General features: G+C 43.4%; 1 protein-coding gene across 1 annotated transcript in view; it reads left to right on the top strand.

Moving 5' to 3' along the window:
* ESYT1 (extended synaptotagmin 1) overlaps window positions 1–23,161 on the top strand; it is an 869,597-nt gene that overhangs the window by 296,726 nt on the left and 549,710 nt on the right. The window contains exon 4 of the mRNA XM_044083745.1: window positions 5,800–5,873. Within this exon, the coding sequence (XP_043939680.1) occupies window positions 5,800–5,873 (74 nt within the window). The remainder of the gene's footprint in view (window positions 1–5,799; window positions 5,874–23,161) is intronic.

The raw sequence follows: 23,161 nt of genomic DNA, 5'->3' as shown, positions 1-23,161 counted from the left end.
TGCTAGCTAAAGGAGAAGACTCTTCTCATCCTTCTCTTTCACTCATTCTTGACTACCTAGCAGGATTGCTTAATGGTGGACTTTCCTTTTCTTCAATCAAAATTCATGCTTCAGCAATTTTGGCTCATTGTTCTTTTGAGCACCCCATTTTTTCTCACCCCTTGATGAAGCAGTTCCTGAGGGGAGCTAGTAATCTTAGATCTCCCAGAAGAGCTCCTACTGCTGCTTGGGATCTTAATTTTGTCCTGGAAAAACTTACTCTGCCTCCCTTTGAACCAGCTGCCTCTGCAGATTTGAAGTTTCTATCCTGGAAGACTGCTTTCCTTTTAGCTATTACTTCAGCTAGAAGGGTATCTGAGCTGCAAGCCTTAATGGCAGTAGAACCTTTCATTATTTTTCACTCAGATAGGGTTACTCTGAGAACTAATCCCTCCTTTATGCCTAAGGTGGTTTCCAGTTTAACCCTTAACCAGTCTATTCACCTGCCTACATTTTTCAACAATCCCCAAAATAAAGGGGAAAGGATTCTGCACTCTTTTGATGTGCATAGACAGCTGAGATTTTACTTAGACAGGACTAAACCCTTTCGAAAAGCTGAACAGTTATTGGTTAGTTTTGTTCCTGGGGCCCAGGGTAAAGCTATTTCAAAACAAACCATCTCCAAATGGATTGCTCATTGTATTCAGTTTTGTTACCTGCAGCATGCGAAGGTTCCCCCTCAGGGTAGTTAGGACCCATTCTACTAGAGCAGCCTCTACCTCTGCAGCCTTTCTGAGAGGTGTGCCTAATAAGGACATTCTAGAAGCAGCTACTTGGTCTGCTGTCCATACTTTCACAAAGCATTACAATCTACCTCTGTTTTCTAAATCCAGGGCTGGTTTTGCCTCTGCAGTTTTGCAGGGCCTCCTTACCAACCCTTAATCTGTGATCCTTTCTCCCCCCTTTGTCTTCTTACCAGTTTTGGGAATCACCCATATGTGAGGACTGCAACAGTGAAATAAGAAGAACATAATACAGTTGTGTACACTTACCATAAATGTAGATGTTCAAGTGTATTCACTGTTGCAGTCCTGGTTTCCCACCCTCCATTCCCCCTTTTTTCCTAAGGCACAAACTATGGATTTTTATTTTTTGTATGACGTGTCCAGGGTGCTACTATTCCTGGATTAGCCTTCTTTTGGGGGCTCCTGACAGTTGAGGCAAAAAAAACTGAGGAAATGGCGTCAGCTGCCTCCCTTTATACCTGATGTACTGACATCAGTTTTACAACCGGTGGCAGCCGATGTCATATACCAAGGACTCTGGTATTCGGGCGGACTGAGGGCTACTGGTAGCCGGATAACCCATATGTGATGACTGCAACAGTGAATACACTCAAACATCTACATTTATGGTAAGTGTACACAACTGTACTTTCCCTGATGCCCTGGCCAAATTTCTTCCACTAGTAATATAAATACCATCTTGGGTCTCCCCTGAAAAGAGGCCCTCAGCCAAGTGGGATTAACCTGGTTAACAAAGGATTGTAGAGCTGCATCAGCAGATTTGGTACAAGTTTTCTAGAGAATAGATCGCATTACAATTTTGCTATAGACAGAAAATAGGAAGTGGTACAAGAAAGCTACAGTAGTAAAAGGAATGAATGAGAGAGTGTGTCTCCTTGAGAGGGTTATATTGTACTGGTAATCATGCTTGGGGTACTGAATGTGGCATAAGGGTCATAAGACAGGTTGGGGGATGCAGAATGCCATATGAGAAGAGATACTGGAAACAAGAGGATGTAACAAGGTAATGCAGAGGATTGTAGAAAACAAGTGAAGAATGTGTTCCAGGTGGGCATAGAGGTGGAACTGAATGGAGAAAGGGGGCAGGATGTTTAGGTTCCTGGTGGTGAATCAGGGCAGGGATGAGGTTGAAGATGAATATAGTAAAAGAACTATAGAATAACACGTTGATTACAGAAATGTAGGATGTTAGTGGCGAGAGGGGTCTATATTAGATAAACAAAAGTTTATCTAATCAAACTCTCACATGAACGAAAATTGCAGAACTCGAAACCGCAATTGTGAGATTGCGGTACAGTGAAGATGGGAATATTTGCCCTTTCCTCACTGTAGTGCGATGTCGGAGTTGGAATATATATTTGGTGGGGGTTGGGAGCACAGCCCCCCACAATTCCAGTTTCGAGTTCTTGGATTTTCGCTCATGTGAGCGTTCGATTAGATAAACTTTCGTTTATCTAATATAGACCCGGTGAGAGAATGAATAATGACATAAAGAATTAATGTCTGTAGCTGTGAAATGCACCAGATAAAAGGAGTGAGGATTGTAATCTTCTTAATGCTGTTTAGCTGAATGCTAATGTCTGAAAATGGCTTTCAGTAATTACTGAGATTAGACTTTTCTCCAATGTTGTGCGGCCTTGGAGTTGGCATATGTAAATTGGGGAGTGTGAAGGTCTCTCCCATCATGGTGTTGGGGAGGGGTCAGAGGGCTTACCGCCTGTAAAAAAACACTCTTTTCTCTTCACTGGAAGTGGTTTTCAGCCATCAGTTTACAAACCAAACAGCATTCAGAAAAAATGCAGTGAACAAGGGCTGTATATTTTCTACTTTGATTCTCTTAGGAACTAAATATATGGCTGAAGATGGTAATTGATACTGTTAAGTCTCAAATGGGAGAAATTTCTGACTTTTCCCATATGGCCTGTGTGTTCCCTGAGATGCTTAAATATTGGATTATATCCCATTCTTTCTTCAAGACTACAACAAAGGTGACTATTTCAAAGTTCAGATTTGTGCTAATTTTTTGGAACTTGGCGAGTCCTGAAGAATTCAGAAGAGCAATGTAAATATCCATTGTTGTGAGACTTGACAGAGTAGATCAGGTGGGCAATATCTTCAAGAGGAGAAGTTCAACATGAACAGTGGCAGACAACTTGGGAGAATAAATAAGTGGGGGAAATGGAGATGTGCAGAAGTTTTTTTTTTTCAGACGTAAACCGGGAAAAGCCGAAAGAAGAAGAATTCTTCAGTGAAAAAGTAATGGATAAATGCAACAGAGTCCCTTAAAAAGCAGGGGGGTCTGCAGCATCTGCTGTTGCATGGGACAGACATGAGACAGACATAAAGCTGTCATAGAAAAGAGCGGAAGTGTAATATAGCAACAACCCATGCCTGGGTGTGGGTAATGCTGGATTTACCCATGGTTGGTGTGGTTTGGTCACGAGGGCGAAGCCCGAGTGGCCAAACAAAGCCAACCGTGGGTAAATCCAGCATTACCCACACCCAGAAGTGGTTTATTGCTATTATACAATGACATTATTTAAGAAAAAAATTAATTACTTTTCTTAAATAATGGCATTGTATAATGCCTCCTTGCTGCCCTTCCGCAGCTGTCTGGTATTCTGAGGCAGTTCTGATGTACTGCGCATGCACATGCCTATGCAGTACATCAGAGCTGTGGGCAAAAGCAACAGAGAAAGCAAGATCTCTGTTGCTTTTTAAAAACTGTTTTGCTATGTTAAATGAGTTTAACAAAGCGAGACAGCTTTAAGAAAAGCAACAGAGAATCTCTGTTGCTTTTTTAAAGCTGTCTCGCTATGTTAAACTCGTTTAACATAGCGAGACAGTGTGAAGCAACGGAGATCTTGCGTTCTCCATTGCTGTAAAAAAAAGAGTTATAGTAATGGAAAAAGTCTGGGCGACCGGACCCTTTTCCATCACTATAACTCTGATTTACAATGTGCACGCTGACCAATCAGCGTGCACGTTTTTGAATAGTTAATGTGGGGTCGTTGTATAATACAGCTTAAAATTCATAGAAGGCCTCACCTTGGTAGGGTAGCAGTCTAGATGAGCCCAAATATTCTTTATCTGCTAATATGTTGTCTTTTATTTTCAGTTTCAGATATGGGGAATAAGATGGGGAAAATAAGTTTTATAGTGTGTATTGTAATGTGGAAGTTCAGCAATCTAACTCAAATGGTACTTTTTGTTTAAGATGGAGTTCACATATCTCTGCCATCGGTCAGAATAGATCTTTTCAGCAAGCTGTTATCTAAGCTTTACTACAGAACTAATTGTGTACATTTGTACTGTACAACAACATCCTGTTTTATTCTATTACTTAACTGTTTGTTAGTGTAAGTAATGTATTGTAATATTCAATACAGACAGCGGAAAAGCTGAATTTGAATCCTGATAGATACTGTTTGCATATTGTTATAGTTATGACTGTTCAGCTTGTCACTTTCCTTGTATTATGCCAGTATAGCTGTATTTTCCTTTCTTCTTACCAAGTAAGAGGGTCTATCGAGACTGTCATACACAAGCAAACCAAAACAACAATGCAGGTGAGCTCCAAAACACCCAGTCTATAGGCATCGTGGGCATTACAGACAGTCTTTCCTGAAGAACATTACATTGTCTGTTTCTGTTCCCTAATGGAATATGTGCAAATTCACTCATCAGCAGTATATGAGGCTCAGGTTTTGTAGTATTTCCAGTCCTCACTAAGATCTTTTAGTGATTAACCCCCCTCCCCCACTAGGAAGTAATCTGCCATGTCTGTTTTAACCGTGTAGCGTCCAGCCTACTAACAGACCCTGGGTCACCAGCACCCCGTCAGACCCTCTGGTGTCATTCCATTTCCCTGTGGTTTGTGATCTACTTATGCTCTGAGGTCCCTGGGACTGTTTTTTTTTTTTCTTATACACTTTGGCTTTCAGCTGCATGTCATCCTGGCTTTCTGGATGTGGAAAATCCACCAAATAATTAATTTAACCAGTTTTCAAAACAGAATTAATGTGAAGAGAGCATCAACAAATGGAACTTTGGACAGAAATGGAAATTCAAAAGTAGTTTGTTTTGCATGCTTTCACTGGGATTTCTAAAACTTTATTACTCTCTTCACTGGTGCATTCCCATTTATTTCAGATTGCAGTAAATGAAGGCAATTTAAAATGAATTAGGCCAGGCAGTAGTGTACATTACATAGTAAACAAGGCTTCACAGAAGTAATTGAAATACACAGGTACATATGGAATAACACTCTAGATTAATCACTGGAGTGATTCTCAACAAGTCAGAAACTTACCATTTCCTTTATACACTAAATTGGCCAGAAACATGACATTAACAAACTGATTTGACCTTCTTAAGGGGACAATATTCAAAATAAAGTTAAGAGTAAAATGTCTGCAGAAAATGGTAGTCTCTCCTTAATTTGTTTAGGATTACAGTTGATCTTAGCCAAAAGGCCAAGAAGCGATTACTTATCTCTTGATACAACCTGGTTCCACCAATTAGAGCTGACTGTGTTGACAGACAGGCATTAGATTTCCAGTATCCTAAGTAGTGGTCAAGGATGGTGATGTGAGATATGCTTTGCGTACGAGTACAAATGACATATTTTGTTGAAACTCTCTCTGCAGATGTGTATTATTTTAAGTTAACCATTGTTTTTCACATATTTAAGCATATGTAATCTAAGCAGAAGGAAATGACACAGCAAGTCTCATGCATCCTATCTTCTTTTTGTACCAGAACACTGAACTGACAGTACAGTTGTTTTAACATGAAATATCTAAATATATTGTGCCTGCTCTTGCTAAACAATGGTTTTGTGCAGTAAAACTAATATACTTGTATAACAGTTACAGGTTTTATGTAGCAAAAATTACAAACTGCAGTTTTTAGTTAAATTTACAAATGTACTCAAAGACCACTTGTTTCACAAAAACTGCCCTTATTAGAATTAAGAAGGGGATTATAATATTTGTTTTTATTTTTATTTCAGCCGCTAAAGGTGATTGGAGTAAAGGCCCACACAGAACTGGACAAACGACAGATCTTGCTTGACCTACACCTTAGGTAAGTGCTTAATGTTTTGCTCAACACAGTTCTCTTTGCTATCCTAATGCAAACCTTCCTGAACACTTGTTACTAACTCTCTTGCATTAATATGTTGTTTGCATGCATGTCCCATGTTAATTCTTTAGCCAGTTTCTTGATTTCCTTGCCTGTAGATCCAGCTTGCATTTTTGTGTGGCTGTGTTTCATGTTGATGTAACCTGCAGTGAGCAGTAGTATAAACTGAATCTGAATGCAAAGGGGGGACCACACAGCTGCATACTTTTGTTGCTTTGGACTGTGTATGCTTACCTTGACTGGGTAAACATTTTAACAGCTGCATTTGTTCATCAACAGACTAAATAATGATGTTGCTGGTCTTGTACAGCTGTGACGTGAAATCCATTATAAGATTGTGTTACTTCAGCTCTACATTGTCAAGTACTGTTTTGTTTCAGATGATGCTTCTCTTCCCATTTATTACAAGTTGCATATATTATGTTCTGTGGTGCAGCTAGTGCTCTTAGCTTTTTCCAGCTTTGACCTTGAACGTAACTGATGATGTGAAATTGTTCAATCTCGCCGTTTGTTCTTACACACGGGTTCGGAGCCGATCCTCGGCTCCGAGTCGGCTGCATCACTAGCTCTGCATCTTCGAGAAAGCTCGAGGCACAGTAATATCCCATGATCCTCAGGTGCTAACCCTCAGATCTAGTTTGCCGCTAGCAGCAGATCGCATTGAGAGGCTCAGGCCAGTATATTTATTTTCTACTTTCTTGATATATATTTCTCTTTTCTACAGATTTATAGTCATATTTTAGTGTTTAAATAAGTAATATAGTATAGGGTGTTATTTGTGAGTATTTAGACTAGATTAGTTTGTTTAAATTTTCTCTAGTTAAGGCCTACGGTTTTTTTCTGTCAGGATTGACAGTATTTTAAAAATTTTTTTGCCTTAACTTTATCTTTTTTATTCTATATATATATATATATATATATATATATATATATATATATATATATATATATTATAGTGTGCTGTGTGTTTTGGATTTTTATATATATATATTAGGTTAGATTTAAATTGTTGATTATTATTCCAAACTTTAAAATTATTACACTTAGTATTATATAGTGTTTTTAAGTGTGCTGTGTTTTTTTTTTTTTGGATTTCAAAATGTCAGAGAAAGCCATATCTGGCTTTAAAAGGTGTCAGTGCAGACAGAAGATGACCATTACTGACAACCACTCATCCTGCGTCTACTGACTTGTCCCTCTCCACTTGCAGGAAGACTGTTCCATTTGTCATTCCTTTAGTGGGAGGGTCATGCTGAAAAGACGCAGGAAGTTGGTTGACAGAGGGTTGCTTAAACCCGATTTTCAAGAGGCCGTGGACAAGGCTGAACAGGTATCCAAGTCTTCAGAGGGGTCGAAGTCTTCAAGAGTGTCGGAGCCCAAGTCATCGGCTCTGAGCACCTCTTTTCAGATTCGGACGCCGGCTCCTATGACCTCGGTGCCAGGTATCGAGTGTTTATCTCTGACCGAGGCTCAGGTCTTGGAGCCGGTGTCAGAGGTACCACCGTCTGCTATCCTTTGCTCGGTGACGGCTTCGATCCCTTCGACCCATTCTTCAAGGCCCCTTTCCGACTCCGATGTGGATCAAGTGGTACAGAAGCTTATGGAGAACTCGGCTTTGTCCAAATTAATCGAGGTTTTGTCCCAGCTGGTTTCGAAACTCGAGACTATTCCTGTTCCCTCAACACTTCCTCCTCCGAGACCCGTTGAGTCATCGGAGCTAGGAATTGAAGAACCGATGATTGTAGAGCCCTCGGTGCCGAAGCCTCCAGTAGTACTATCGGCTCCGTTGACCTTGACTCCTTTGGAACCAGCCAGAGAGTCTCATAGCCGAAGATCTTTCCTAGGTTCCGGGGGGGATAGTCGAATCGAGATATCGGTTCCGACTCTTCCCCTCGGTGCCTCGGCTCAGATCAGTTCGGATCCATTCTCGGTGTCAGAGCCCGTGGTTCCGATTCCGGAGAAACTACCACCTTCTTCGGATCGGGTCGGATCTTCGGGTCGGGGCACCGGTGCCTTTGACATCATGAGGAAGGTCTTGTCTGATCAGACACATACTTCATGAGTATCTTCGTCTCTTTCCCCAAAAGGTCCGCGTTCTGCTTCTGTACCTTCGGCTCCTACCAAGCGTCGAGACCCAATGCCTCAGTAGTCCCCACAGGGCGACTCTGGTTTCTCAGATGCATCCCCAGAAGCTCCCGCTGAGGATGTTCCGAGGAAACAATTGTGCAAGAGGAGGCACATAGATTCCCCCCAGGAATCTCTCACATCTGACACCGATTTAGATGAAACAGAAGGGTCCCCACGGTCCCCCTCTGAGGATGTCTTGTTTGCAGACATTTTGGAAATCCTGAAACAAAGGGGGGACTGGCAAACCCTTACCCCTTCTGTGGATGAATCGGTCTTGCTGAAGGCATTTGGGACTCAACCTTCTACCTCCTGGGTGACTCTGCCATTTGACGATCTCATGGATCTAATAGCCCGGAGGGCTTGGGAAATGCCCGATACAGTGGAACCAGTCCCTCGTAAGCCAAATAAATACATGATAGCCCCCCAGGACAAATCTTATCTTACAAAAGGGGTTCCTGTGGATACTATGGTGGCGGCGGCCACTAAGAAAGAGATGTCTGAATCATCTTCCTCTGTCCATCCTCCTAATAAGGATTCTAGGACGATGGACAGATATGGGAAGCGCATATTTAGTTCGGCAACATTTTCCATCCGATCGCTCAACTACCTTACGCATGTCACGCGTTTACAGAGAGATCTCATTAAGGAACTGGGAGATACACTCCAGGGACACACAGATGCTGCTGTCGCCGAGAAAGTGACAGCGCAACTTAACACCCTAAACTCCATAGTGAACTCGTCCATGAGGCTGATTTCATACGCAGCCGAAGGGTCGAGTAGAGCAGCAGCTTCAGTGATCGACCTGAGAAGGCAATCCTGGTTGCGCTTATGCTCCTTTGCGGAAGCCTTTAAGTCTTCCTTTGCCAATGCCCCCTTTGATGGTGCCTCCTTGTTTGGGCCCAAAGTAAAGGAGACTCTCACAAGGTGTGAACAAGAAGGGAAGACCCTGTCTGCCGTAGGGATCCTTTTTTCCATCCCGTCTAGACCCAACCCTAAAGGGCAACGAGGAGGAAAAATGTGGTTCCGAAAGACTCGGGGATCTTTTCAGCACACCCAAAGTGATGACCCTCCAGAGGCAGAGGAGGGGGAAGAAACGGAAGACGCCGCCCCGCCGGCAGAGGGGGTCCACAAAATCAGGGCGACAGAGAGACTTTCTCTGGAAAGCCCTTCCAGCACTCCTGAGTGCAGGCCCAACTGTCCTACACTGGAGGCAGTCGGGGGTCGCTTGGCTTTATACCCAGAGGCCTGGCTAAATCTTACATCAGATTCCTGGGTAAAAAGCATAGTTACCAGAGGCTACAACATTCCCTTCTTCAAAATGCCACCCAACTCCAAAAAGCTCCCAGACATTCCACCCAGTCTGCGAGACCAGGCAACCGTAGAGATAGGAAGGTTGCTCGAAAACAGAGTCATCCAACCAGTCCCGGCGGACCAAATAGGATCCGGAACTTACTCAAGGTTCTTTTTAGTTCCAAAGAAAACAGGGGACTGGAGGCCAATTTTAGACCTCAGCAAATTAAATACCTTTGTAAAAAAGGAAAAGTTCCGGATGGTCACGCTACAGTCAATCCTTCCCTTTCTACAGAAGGGCGACTGGATGTGCTCTATAGATCTCAAAGACGCGTACTACCATATCAAGATGGCCAGGGTGTCCAGAGATCACGTGCGCTTCCGGCTGGGAGCCAGTCATTTCCAGATGTTCATCGTGCATACAGCTGCAGTTATAACAGATGGGTTCTCCTGCCGTCAGGCGGGTCCTCGGTCTGCCGAATTCCAAAGTCTAGGTCCGGCGTCGGTTGTCGTCGCTTCTTCCCTGACGTCAGTACGACAGGGGTATAAAAGAACCAGCCGATGCCATTTTCTTCAGTCTTTCTTGCTGCACGGTGCCCGAAGCAGAAGCAGTTCGCAAGTGCCAGTCGGCCAGCTCCTGAAAGTACGAAAATTTTGCAACTGAAGTCTTCTTGAAAGCTAAGTACCCCGTTGGGGAAACTTTTCTTGTCTCAGACCGATGTCAGACAAAGTTAACAATTGTATTTCATGTGGGAAGCAAATACCGCATAAGGATTTTCATTCCCTCTGCATTCCTTGCTTAGGCCCAGACCACGATGTCTCGGTCTGTCGTTTTTGTGCTACATTCAACAAACGCACCATTAAGCGTCGGGCGGAGTTCGCCCAGCACTATTTTGGCAAAAAATTTAACTACATTATGTCGTCGGATACTCCGACTCCAGTTTTGTCTAAAAAACGCAAAGATAAGGACCGACACAAGAGGTCCGCCGCCTCTACCGACACCACGCCAAAGCCGACTACAGGTGGTCCGGTTCTCAGCGAGGCGCCTACGCAGCCCCTGCCTACTGACGACACTTCATTGGCGGTGTCTACTGTGCCCGAGGTCGCAGGCTCCTCGGCCCACACCCCGACTACAGATACCGAAGCCACTCTTGGTGGTGAAACTCAAAATGTAGATAGGTCTGCCTCCTCTCAAGGTGTCTTCAGACCTTCCTCTTCTTTTTCCATCAAGGCTTTCACTAAGTCTAAAGCAGCCATGCATTCTAAGAAACAAGCTACACAGGGCCCTTCTCCAGGCCCCATGCCTAAAAAACAGATGCTTAAAATGGCTGAGGATTTAATTACTCTTATCAGGGGTTCTCAACCCCCCCCGGACAAAAGGCCCAGAGTGGAGGAAGAATCCCCCTCCTCTGACCAGGCCTCCATTATTTCGGAGCACTCTGATGAACAGGAACATTCTTACTCCCCTTTTGAAGATTCTGATGCAGAGGAGTCCATTCCCTATGTCTCCCCCCCAGAGTAGTACTCATTTGCGGAAACCTTGCATACCTTGAGGGAACACTTCCACTGGGAAGGCCAAGAGTACTCAGACTCCAAGAAAAGGCTTAGGGATTTTCTCTTGCTACCTCAGCACAGGCCTCTGGCTATACCTCCTGTCTTAGACATACTAGATGATGTGTATTCGGAGGCCTGCCTTAACCCAGACTCTCTACCTCCAGCCCCAGTCAAGCCTGACAGGTACTACCGGGTTCCTGATTCACACTAATTTTTATACAAAAGCCATGCGGCTGACCCAGAAACTATCTCACAGGGCCCCAAGGGAATTAAGGCCTCCACTGCTAAAAATCCATTACCTTCCGAGAGAGATTCTGGATCTTTAGAAAGGTGGGGAAAAAAGGTATACACCTCGGCCACCTTAACCATGAGGGCATTAAACTGCCAGTTCCATATGTTAAAGTACCAACAGTTTCTGTTATCACAGATGAGAAGCAAAATGTCACAACCTGAACAACCAGACTTGAAGGAGTTGCAGGATATGATGCATAGTGCAGAACAAGTGGGTAAACATACCTTGCAATATGGTTTTGATGCTCTAGAGGCCTCATGTAGAGCTGCTGTTACAGGATCAGTCATACGTAGACATGCCTGGCTCAAGGAGCAAACCTTACCAGATCATGTCAAAGCTAAATTACTAGATGCCCCTCTACAAAAGGATGTATTATTTGGTGTTAAAGCTGATGAGGTATTAAAGAAAATGGAGGAAAAGGCTAAATCAATGCAAACAGTGAAAGATTTTCTACAGGTACAACCTCCACGTTTCAGTAGAAATTGGCCTTCCAAAAATTGGTTCTTTCCAGCAACGGACAGACCCCAAAGAGGTAGATACAGGTACCCGCGGGGCAGAGGGCAATCTCAAGGATTGTTTAGAGGCAGACAATGGCAAGCTCCTACACAAAGAGGTGGTGAGGATAGTTCACAGCTATTCAGAAAGCAAACCCAATGACTTTCCCCTTTGCATGCCAAGCAAGGCTCAAATGGCAGCACCCTTAGGCGGAAAACTGGCATTATTTTCGAAAAATTGGCATATTGTCACAAAAGACAAATGGATCTTGGACATTATAAACAGAGGTTACATATTCCATTTTCACACCCTTCTAAAAATGAGAGGCATGCCAAACCTGCCACACAATCAAAGGGCAGAGGCACAAAGACAAATTTCAGATCTCATGGACATGAAAGCTGTTCAAGAGGTACCTACTCAAGAACAAGGTCAAGGTTTTTATTCCAGACTATTCCTGGTACCAAGGAAGGGAAAAGATTGGAGACCTATTTTGGACCTATCCATCCTAAACACATTTTTACTTGTGCCAAAATTCAAGATGCTCACATTACAGCAGCTTCTTCCCATGCTGGGCAAGGAGTCTTGGCTGGTAACATTGGACCTCAAGGAGGCATACCTGCATGTCCCAATCAGACAAAATTGCAGAAGATACCTCAGATTTCTTGCAGGTTCAACCCATTATCAATTCTCTGCATTGCCCTTTGGCTTATCTACTGCGCCCAGAGTATTCACGAAATGCCTGGCATCAGTAATTGCCTTCTGCAGACTTCAAGGGATACAAATATACCCATATTTGGATGACTGCCTGATCCAAGCGGACAGCAAACACATACTTCTGAAACATCTGGCTTTTGTAATAATGTTGTTGAATTCTCTGGGATACACAGTCAACAAAAAGAAATCAAGGCTAATACCCTCTCAGGAAATAATTTTCCTGGGTGCCAACTTGGACACAAACACCCAGATGGCCTACCTCACGCCAAAGAAACAGGGGCAACTAACTCAATACTTCAGAAAACTAGCAAATTTCACCAGGCTGACTGCAAGGAAAATCCTGCAGGCTCTGGGATTCATGGCATCTTGCATCCTGCTAATCCCATGTGCAAAGCTACATATGAGGAAACTTCAATGGTGCCTGAAAAACCTATGGTCTCAACACAACCACAGTTTGGAAACAATAATACCACTAATTCCATGTCTTCAAAAGGAATTTCTGTGGTGGGCTCAAGCATGCCAAACAAACACAGGTCTCCCATTCTGCAAGTCTCAAGCAAATCAAGTCATCACAACAGATGCCTCGGACTACGCCTGGGGGGGGCGCACATGACAGATCGGTGCATTCAGGGCAAATGGTCCCAAAAAGAAAAGCACCTTCACATCAATCAAAAGGAAATGCTAGCAGTAATAAATGCTATTATAGCTTTCAAAGACCTTCTGCATCCAGGTCAACTATTGATAAGGACAGACAACACCACAGTAATGTGGTACATAAACAAACAGGGAGGAACCCATTCATACCCCCTATGCAGGCTGGCCATGTCACTTTGGAACATGGTTCTGGAATTACAAATTGAACTTCAAGCACAGTACTTGCCAGGCAAGGAAAACACGCTGGCAGACAACCTAAGCAGAAATATGACAGATCCACATGAATGAGTTGCATCCTCAAGTTTTTACAAAGATAATTCAAGCATGGGGAAGACCAGACATAGATCTCTTTGCCTCCCACAAAAATCACCAATTGACAAAATTCTGCTCAAGGAGTTTTCATCCACAGGCCTGGAGAGTGGATGCTCTCTTTCAGTTGGACAACAATGACAGTTTATGCCTTTCCACCTCTTCCTCTGCTGCCCAAGGTTCTATTAAAAACCAGAGCAGACAGACCAAAGATGATTCTCATTGCTCCAGACTGGCCAAGACAGCCCTGGTACCCACTCCTGAGGAGCCTGACGCATTCCCCACCATGGACCCTACCTCTAATGCCTCTTCTTCTGACTCAGCACAGCTTCAAAACTCTTCACAGTCAGCTGAAAACACTCAATCTGGCCGCATGGAAGATTCCTTAACTTCACAACAGACCCTACTCTCCAAGGAGGTGCAGGATGTCATTTTGGAGGCCAGAAGGCCGTCTACTAGAAAAGCTTACTCCGCAAAATGGAAACGATTTTGTGCCTGGAATGAGAAAAAGGGCCAGAATCCTGGAAAACTGAATTTACCTCAAATATTACAGTATCTAGCTGAGCTGCTAAGCAGTGGACTTTCATTCTCCTCCATCAAAATCCATGCCTCAGCCATTTCTGCAGAATTCAACACTAATCCACCTTTATTCTCTCACCCCCTTTTAAGACAGTTCCTCAGAGGGGCTAAGAATATAAAACCCCCAAGGAAACAACCAATACCTGCTTGGGACCTCAATTTCATTCTAGAAAAGCTGATCTTGCCTCCTTTTGAGCCAGCTGCCTCAACAGATTTGCAATATTTTTCCTGGAAAACAGCCTTCCTTCTGGCTATCACCTCAGCTCGCAGGGTATTGGAACTACAAGCCCTCATGGCTGTGCAGCCTTTCATCATTTTCCATCAGGACAGAGTTTCCTTATGAACCAACCCGTCCTTCATGCCAAAGGTAGTATCCAGGGTAGCTTTGAATCAGGCTATCCACTTACCTACCTTTTACCCTAATCCTCAAAACAAAGGGGAGAGACTACTACATTCCTTGGACATCCACAGACAGCTGCGTTATTATTTGGACAGAACAAAGCCTTTCAGAAAATCAGAACAACTCTTTGTGTCCTATGCTTTAGGAGTGCAAGGGAAGCCAATTTCCAAACAGACAATCTCAAAATGGATAGCCCACTGCATACGCTTTTGTTATTCTTTTCATGGTAAAACTGTACCTGTAGGCATCAGATCTCACTCCACAAGGGCCGCAGCTACCTCTGCAGCTTTCCTCAGAGGAGTTCCTACCAAAGATATTTTGGAAGCAGCCACTTGGAGTTCTATGCATACCTTCTCCAAGCACTACCACCTACCATTATACTCCAAAACTAGAGCAGGCTTTGCCACTGCAGTCTTGCAGGGCATCCTGGCTCCTCCAGTTCCACCTAGTGCCTACCACTCCTTTTTTAGCTTTGGGATTCTACCCATCTGTTATGACTGCAGCTGTATGCACGATGAACATAGTACAGTTTTGTACCTACCATAAATGTAGATGTTCGAGTGCTAATACAGCTGCAGTCCAGGTTTCCCTCCCTCCTTCCCCTCTTGGGACAGGCCTATTGGCTAACACCTCCTCATACAACCTGATTGGGTATTCATTTATGGTGTATTTGCTTGCAACTACTGTATTTTGATTATATTGCATTGCATTATTACATAAATTTATGTATTGCCTTCCTTCTGGGGGCACCTGACATCTGGGGCAAGAAAAACTGAAGAAAATGGCGTCAGCTGGTTCTTTTATACCCCTGTCGCACTGATGTCAGGGAAGAAGTGACGACAACTGACGCCGGACCTAGACTTTGGAATTTGGCCGACCGAGGACCCACCTGACGGCAGGAGAACTCATCTCTTATGACTGCAGCTGTATTAGCAGTCGAACATCTACATTTATGGTAGGTACAAAACTGTACTTTTCGCGCTCTGCCCTTTGGTCTCACCTCAGCCCCCAGGGTGTTCACCAAATGCATGGCAGTAGTAGCGTCTCACTTGAGACGAAGGGGATTTTGGGTGTTTCCTTATCTAGACGACTGGCTCCTATCCGCCACCACCGAGTATCGTCTTCTACAAGCCAGGGATTACACCATCAGTCTCTGCTCTTCGCTAGGCATAATGGTGAATTTTGGAAAATCTGTCTTATCGCCATCACAGCGTATCTTATTTATAGGAGCACAGCTAGACATCTCCCTGGCTCAAGTTACTCTCCCCCCACCAAGAGTGTCAGACCTCAGGCATCAAATTTCGGTCCTTCTACACAGCAAGAGAGTCCCTGCACGACAAATATTAAGAGTACTAGGCTTGATGGCAGCCTCCCTTATTGTAGTTCCTTTAGGCAGGGTGCATATGAGGATTCTTCAATGGATGCTATTCGCCCAGTGGTCGTATCGACAACTTCCACTGTCTCACGAAATCTTGATCACGAATTTTTGCAAGAAGGATCTCTTGTGGTGGATACACAGTCAAGAGCTAACACTAGGATGACCGTTTGTATTACCCAGTCCGGTAGCAACTCTAACCACGGACGCTTCCCTGATAGGGTGGGGGGGATTCTTTCAGGGACAAACAGTCCAAGGTCAATGGTCCAACTTGGAGTACAATCTGCACATCAATGTTCTAGAGCTGAGGGCAGTGTTTCTAGCGTTGCAACACTTTCACAAGTCCTTACCTCGGGGAACAGTGACAGTTCAGACAGACAAAATGTCAGTGGTCTGGTACATAAACAAGCAAGGGGGAACCAGATCTTACCCGTTATACATCGAGGCCCTCAGAATTTGGCAATGGGCAAAGTCCACTGGACGCTTTCTGATAGCAACACACATCCCGGGGACTTCCAACGTAATCGCGGACAGGTTGAGCAGAGCCATCCTGTTCCCTCACGAGTGGTCCCTCAAACCTCAAGTGGCGGAAGAGGTCTTCCGCAGATGGGGCCAGCCTTGCTGCGACCTGTTTGCATCCCCATTGAATGCCAAATGTAGAAGCTACTTTGCCCTGTTACCCCCTCCAGGGGGTGTCCCCAGGGACGACTGGTATCTGATTGGCCCCGGGTCTCCTTTACGCTTTTCCTCCTGTTCCACTAATTCCCAGGTTTTTGCAGAAAGCCAAATGTCTGGACAGGACCATAATACTGATAGCCCCATTTTGGCCTCGACAAATCTGGTTTCCCTTCCTTCAATCTTATCAAGTGGAGGAACCATGGATGCTGGACCCGGAGCCAGACCTGTTGACACATTCGTCGGGAGTTCCTCACACCTTCCTGAAGTCCCTCAATCTGACAGCTTGGCTGCTCCACTTCCCATCTTAGCCAGGTCGGAGTTACTATCACCTGCAGTACAACAAATTATTGTATCTTCTCACAAACCATGTACAAGGAAATTGTACAACAGCAAATGGAACCGTTTTGCACACTGGGCCTCCAAACAAGGTATAGATCCATTCGGGGCTCCAGTACACAAGATACTAGATTTTCTTACCACACTTTTTCAAGAAGGAGCATCAACATCCACTATAAGGGTTCAACTGGTGGCTATATCCAATTTTCATATTGGCCGTGAAGATGGTTCTCATGTCCCACAGGCTTTGTAAAGCCTTCATGAAAGATACCTTTCACCTCCGTCCCCCCTTTCGTAATCCAATAGCCCCTTGGAATCTTTTCATGCTGTCACAACTCATGTTGCCCCCATTTGAACCAGCAGCCACAACTCCGTTAAAATTTCTTTCGTGGAAAACACTTTTTCTGCTTGCCATCACTTCCGCCAGGAGAGTTTCAGAGTTGCAGGCTCTATCTATCCGACCCCCGTACATGATTTTTCATCCAGATAGAGTAACCTTGCGCACCAATCCGTCCTTCCTTCCGAAGGTTTGTTCGATTCAAAACATCAATCAGTCTATCGAACTACCTACCTTCTTTAACAACCATTCCAATAGGTTAGAATACACATTGCACAAATTGGACGTTCACAGGCAACTGAGATTTTACTTACATAGGACAAAAGAGTACAGAAAGACAGACCAACTATTTGTCTCATATACTGATCAAAGGAAAGGACAGGCAGTAACGAAAGTTACCTTATCCAAATGGCTCTCAGATTGCATAAATTTTGTATATGCTGAATTGAATCAGTAACTCCCTTTCAAACCTAGAGCTCATTCTACAAGGGCGATCGCTACCTCTTCAGCCCATACCGCTCGTTTGCCTTTAGATACCATTTGTGCAGTGGCAACTTGGGCAAAACCACATACTTTTATCGCCCACTATAAACTAGACAAAAGCTCCAGGGACAGGGCGACGTTTGGTTCCACTGTACTCAGGAATGTTCTCCCTTGAGCCACCCAGGAAAAAGGAGCTAGGGACGCTACCCGTGTGTAAGAACAAATGGCGAGATTGAACAATTTCACATTAAGAAGTTATGTTCTTACCATAACGTTCCATGTGAATTGTTCATCTCACCTTTGTTCTTACATTCCCCCCCTCCATCCCCCATCCTGCGGTCTGGGAGAACAGTTTCAACTGAATTCCTTTCAGCCTTTTCTAGATATTGTTAGCATATTATTGTACATTAGTAATGGCATCTTTTCTCCTCTATTTGAGAGTAGGGTTCCAGACACTGTGTAGTATCTGTTTATAAGTGTTCAAGACACAGTTCTAAAGGGATTCTTCTGGTATAGCAAACTAGATCTGAGGGTTAACACCTGAGGATCATGGGATATTACTGTGCCTCGAGCTTTCTCGAAGATGCGGAGCTAGTGATGCGGCCGACTCGGAGCTGAGGATCGGCTCCGAACCCGTGTGTAAGAACAAAGGCGAGATGAACAATTCACATGGAACGTTATGGTAAGAACATAACTTCTTATTTTTATTGTTTATTCTTTTTGTTAGAGGTGTAATTTAGCATTAGAGGAGTGGGAGATTTTAGAAAACTGTACAAAACAAATTAAGAGTCCAGGACTGTTAAATGCATTACAGATAATGTAGAGTATTGAAATGTTTAACAGATTTCAGGCTAGTGGTAAGATTAGATTTCACATACAAGATAAGATATGCAATGCCTTCCTGTTAGAGAGAAAACATGGTCATTAAATGGTAGTATTTTTTTTGCTCAAAGATCGATTTATTGAGATTTTGGTGATGTCTGCAGCTTCAGAAAGCAATGGCTCTCACTTTAAAGGTTGTACTTTTCAGTAAGATTACTGCTTTTGAGGTTTATACCTTCTCTGAAATTCAGTGATCTTGGAGTTGGAATATTCCTTACCCCATCCATAAAAAGAACTCTCCCAACAAGGAAAAAATATTTTAGACTATTGTTTGCTGACCTCTGGTTGTTGATAATGTCAAGTTTAGTGAAGCCAAGTACTGGTAGTTTTTTTTGTATCACAAAGTGGCCATATATTCTCTGTAAATGATATCACGTAGGCCATTCCAAGGAACACTCTGAACTATGTAACTTCCAATAGTCAGTATGATGAGCAGAGTTAGACATTGTAATTTAAAAGCAGCCCAGTAATACCTTCATCTCTGAAACAATGGGAACATTAGCTTGGAGGAATATTAGTCATTAAGCTTCTATATATTTTAGTTGAGTAAATGAACTATGGGTATATTCTTAGTTATAAAGACATTTCATTTCAGATGTTAAGGCTTAATACTGCGAAGGTGTTCACAGTGATGGCCACATTGGTTCATAGGTTAGGTTCAGTTTCCATGCTGATAGCATACTGGTTTTCAAGAAGATTTATCCATTATAAAGTGGGTTGCTAGATGGTAAAAAGCATGGTTCAGACTAGATACGCGATTTTAGGAAGAAGAGTGTCACTGGAATTTGTACGACATTTGATTTTCATCTTACCTCTGTACAATTGTTCTTTATTTCTAAAAACAACTTACTGTTGGCTAAGTGTGCTGACAACTGTAAATTTGGTGCTCTTTGTTTTATAGGGACATTAAAACAAGATAATTCCTATTTTGGTATTATTGCCAAATGGGCAAAAAAGTCAAGGGCTTAACTTCAGTAGCAGCAAATGTAAAATTTGGCAGCTTTCAACCTGATTGCCATTTTTTTAATAATAATATTCTGGAGGTGAGCCACTTTTGTGGCACAGACGGGATAAAGCCCCGACTACAGAGTAGGTAACCTTAGTCTGAATAACAGTTTGGATGCCTGTAGGACTGGCAGGGGAGTATGGGAGTTAGCAGCTGCTGCCTGCTTGTCCATCCTGGGGGTGGGGAGTTAGCTGTGGATTGCCACATGGGTGATATCTAGCAGGAGGACTGACTGGAGCCTGGGTCTATTGAGCCTGAGCTACTATGTGCAGTCACCCTGTGAGGAGAGGGGAATACTCGCAGGGCAGCTATAATGAAGTTTTGAAGAGCCACATATGGGGAGGGGGTATTACATGCCAGGGAAGACAGTAAGGTGCCTTGCAGGACCAGCAAAGCTGACTTGCTTCTTATAACCAAACAATTGCTGGTAGCAGCTATGGTTTGATTGAGTGTAGGTAGAGCAGTCATCAGGCTTGGTCCTGCAGGGGAGCAAAAGTAAAAAAAAAAATACATGTATATATTTATTGGAGGCATTTTCTCCTTTAGGGAGCGCACACTATCCATCACATCTATAGCTTTGGAGCAAGTTGGTCACCTTAGTAAATCAGTTACCATCAGATATTCTGTTATTTTACAGATTTGTTCAAATCCATTTTTTCCCTATAAAGATAATTTGGTTACATTGACCATTGTTGATGTGACACCCTAACCACATGTAAAAATAGGGAAAAGGGGGTTGAGGATGACGACAGTGACTGAGATATATTGCTCTATTCTGTGTTTTAAATTCAAGTATAATGGTCCATTCTGTGTCCTATGCTCGAGTACAATGTTCTACTCTGTGTTCTATATATGAGTACAGTGTTCCATTCTCTGTGCATAACTTAAGCCTCCCACACATGCATGGGTTTGAAATACTGCTGTTTGTGAGATGGGGAAGTGTTGGCCAACTGGTTATTTTCCCCATCTCACAGGTTTGACGGATTGCACTTTTGATGGATGGAGTTTTAATGATTTGCATTCAGTGCTGTGCTGTGCTGTTTAATGGTTATTCCTTTTGACAGTTAACCATAGACCCTGTTTTTCCATACCAAACATACACACACTCACACATACAGCCAGTTTATAGTTTCCAGTCCACCTGTCTTTGGAATGCGGGAGGAAACTGGAGCACCCAGAAAACAAGTACATGAACATTGGGAGGACATGCAGACTCCACATAGAAAGCACCCCAGCCAAGAACTAAACTGGAGAGCCTCTTGCCATGAGGCAACAACACTACCTGCTGCACCAGATTGCCACAATGTTCAATCTTAATGGTGTGAACACTGTGGGCCTAACAATTTGTTTTGAATTGCATGGGGGGTATTTAGTGTTTTCAGAGCTGGATAGAGGAAGACAGTATTGGCATTGTGGGTTCATGGGATTTGGGGCAATAATATTCCTATGAGAAAGAGAGAGGTGCTCTAGAGTGCTTCCATTCCTGGCTGTTTTTCTGTCTTAAATTGTAATTCATTTATGTACGTCTGAAAAAAAGTAAGAGAAGGGTCAGGGTATGTACTCAGATATGTGAAGAACATGATATTAAAATCTTCTTTACTGGGAGATGTTCATTTTCTGTTTGGAGGGTCTTGCACATTTAAGTAGCAACCAAATCATGAACAATCATAAGAGTGAGTCAAAGTTCACACATGGTGTATTTTATTAAAACAGTCATATGTAGAAGACAAGTAAACAGTTTATTAATTATAGGGACAGACCTTGTCTGTATCCCCCCATGTAGGAAGGGTGCTGCTCTGTACCCACTGTAGTTTGTAATGATGTCTGAGGTTGCTACACATTGGAGGAAACGTCATACCCTCTCATAGTGACTGCAGTTAATGTTTGCATTGGTGACACTACATTCCATCAGATTTCCTGTATAACAGGAATTAAATACAGTAAAGAAACAGATACTGCAGGCTCTTCATAAGGAATACAAATTTCATTGTTTGGTCACAGGATAGTCATTAGACTCAACAGGTAGCTCAGACTTGGACTAAACAGCCTACCTTACTTCCTATCTTGACCAAGTCGTGTATGTGCAAATAACTGCTTATGCCACCATGTCTATTCTGTTATCAGTTATTTCTGTTGTTTGTAAATGTTTTCTAAGTCTTCATGCATAGTATAGCAGCAGTGACTTGTGACTATTTCAACTTGCTGAAAGTGTACTGCAGGTATGCTAAAATGTATTGTCTCTACTTCCGTATGTTGTTTCTTTGTATTAGACTATGTTGCAGAACTGTAAATGTATGTTGAAATTTTTAAATGGCCTTTGGCCCAGGTCATAGCTGAAAGTGGTCTGTGGTCCAGACTGCCTACCCAGTCAGCAAAGTTTTTAAACAAACACATTTTTTAAACAAGAAACAACTTTAATAAATTATCACATATGATATAGGCAATCATACATTTATATAAATGAAAACAAACCATGTTGACATCATTTTAGTTGCAAACATTTTACATAGGTATGTACTAGGCTAGTGGCCCTGGGGCCTTTACAAGCCTAGCCCCCAAAAAATTGCCCTGTCACTGTGCCACCCAATGTTACTTCACAGAGCCTCTATCCAGTAGGGCAGCAGGAGTGATCCCTGGGGTGAACTTTCTGTTACCCATCCACTCATCAAGATTTCTCTTGAAGAGGACCAGCGAAGTGCTCTGCTTGACATGAATGGGAAGCTTATTCCAGAGTATGGGCAGTCTTTGGGAGATGAACCTGTCTCTCCAGCATGTTCTGTTGATTGTGGTAATGAGGTTGCAATCTCTGTAGAGTGTGGCATGGGGAGATTGGGATTTCTTTAGGTGTAGCATTTCAAGTAGGACTGGGTCTGACATGGCCTTGTAAGTCAAGCAGAGGTCACCTCTAAGTAGACGGTAAGAGACTGAGAACAGCTGAAGTTTCTTGGGTCTGTCCATGTAGGACATGTGTTTAAGGCCCAGGATCCTTTTTGTGAGGCATTTATGTGGCCTCTCCAGCTGTTGCAGGTGTTGTGTCAGGTTCATGCCAAATGGGGCATTATATTCCATGACTGGTCTAATGAGGGATGAGTGGTGAGGGATGATGACCTCTTTCTTCCTGGATGCTAAACCTTTGGTTATAAGATGTGCCACACAGAAGGACTTTCTGACCACAGTGTCAATGTGGTGGTCGAAGCTGAGGTGGCCGTCGACCTGGATGCCCAGATCTCTTCAGTGGGCATCTGTCGATGTGGTAATTCATGGGAACTGAGTTTTTTCTAAAGGGAATGATAACACTTTTTTTGGCATTAAGCTTAAGGCCATGGTTCTGACACCAGTCATTGGTCGCAGAAAGGCCCTTTTGTAGGATGTTTGCATCTCTTGGGGAGATGATAATTACTCCTAGCTTGCAGTCATCAGTGAACTTGGTCAGCCAGGGCTCTTCTGTGTTGGCCTGGACTTCTGAGAAGTAGATGCCAAGGAGGAGAGGGCCCAGGACCAAGCCCTGTGGGACTCCACTCATGACTGGTCGAAAGTCTGACTTGGAACCTGCAACTTTCACTCTGTGGGTCCTGTCCATGAGCCAATTTGCTGTCTACCTGAGGAAAAAATTCTTTGGAGTCTACTCTGGGTATAAAAATGCGTATGTAAACACTTTGAAGCAAAGATCCTAAATATTCTAGACTTTGTTGCATATTTGGGAGACATGCATATATCCCC

The sequence above is a fragment of the Protopterus annectens genome, chromosome 9.part0, assembly GCF_019279795.1.
Source record: "Protopterus annectens isolate FY-2018-M chromosome 9.part0, PAN1.0, whole genome shotgun sequence".
NCBI lineage: Eukaryota > Metazoa > Chordata > Ceratodontiformes > Protopteridae > Protopterus > Protopterus annectens.
Note: the sequence above shows the minus strand (reverse complement) of the source record. Positions and strands in the feature narration are given on the sequence as shown.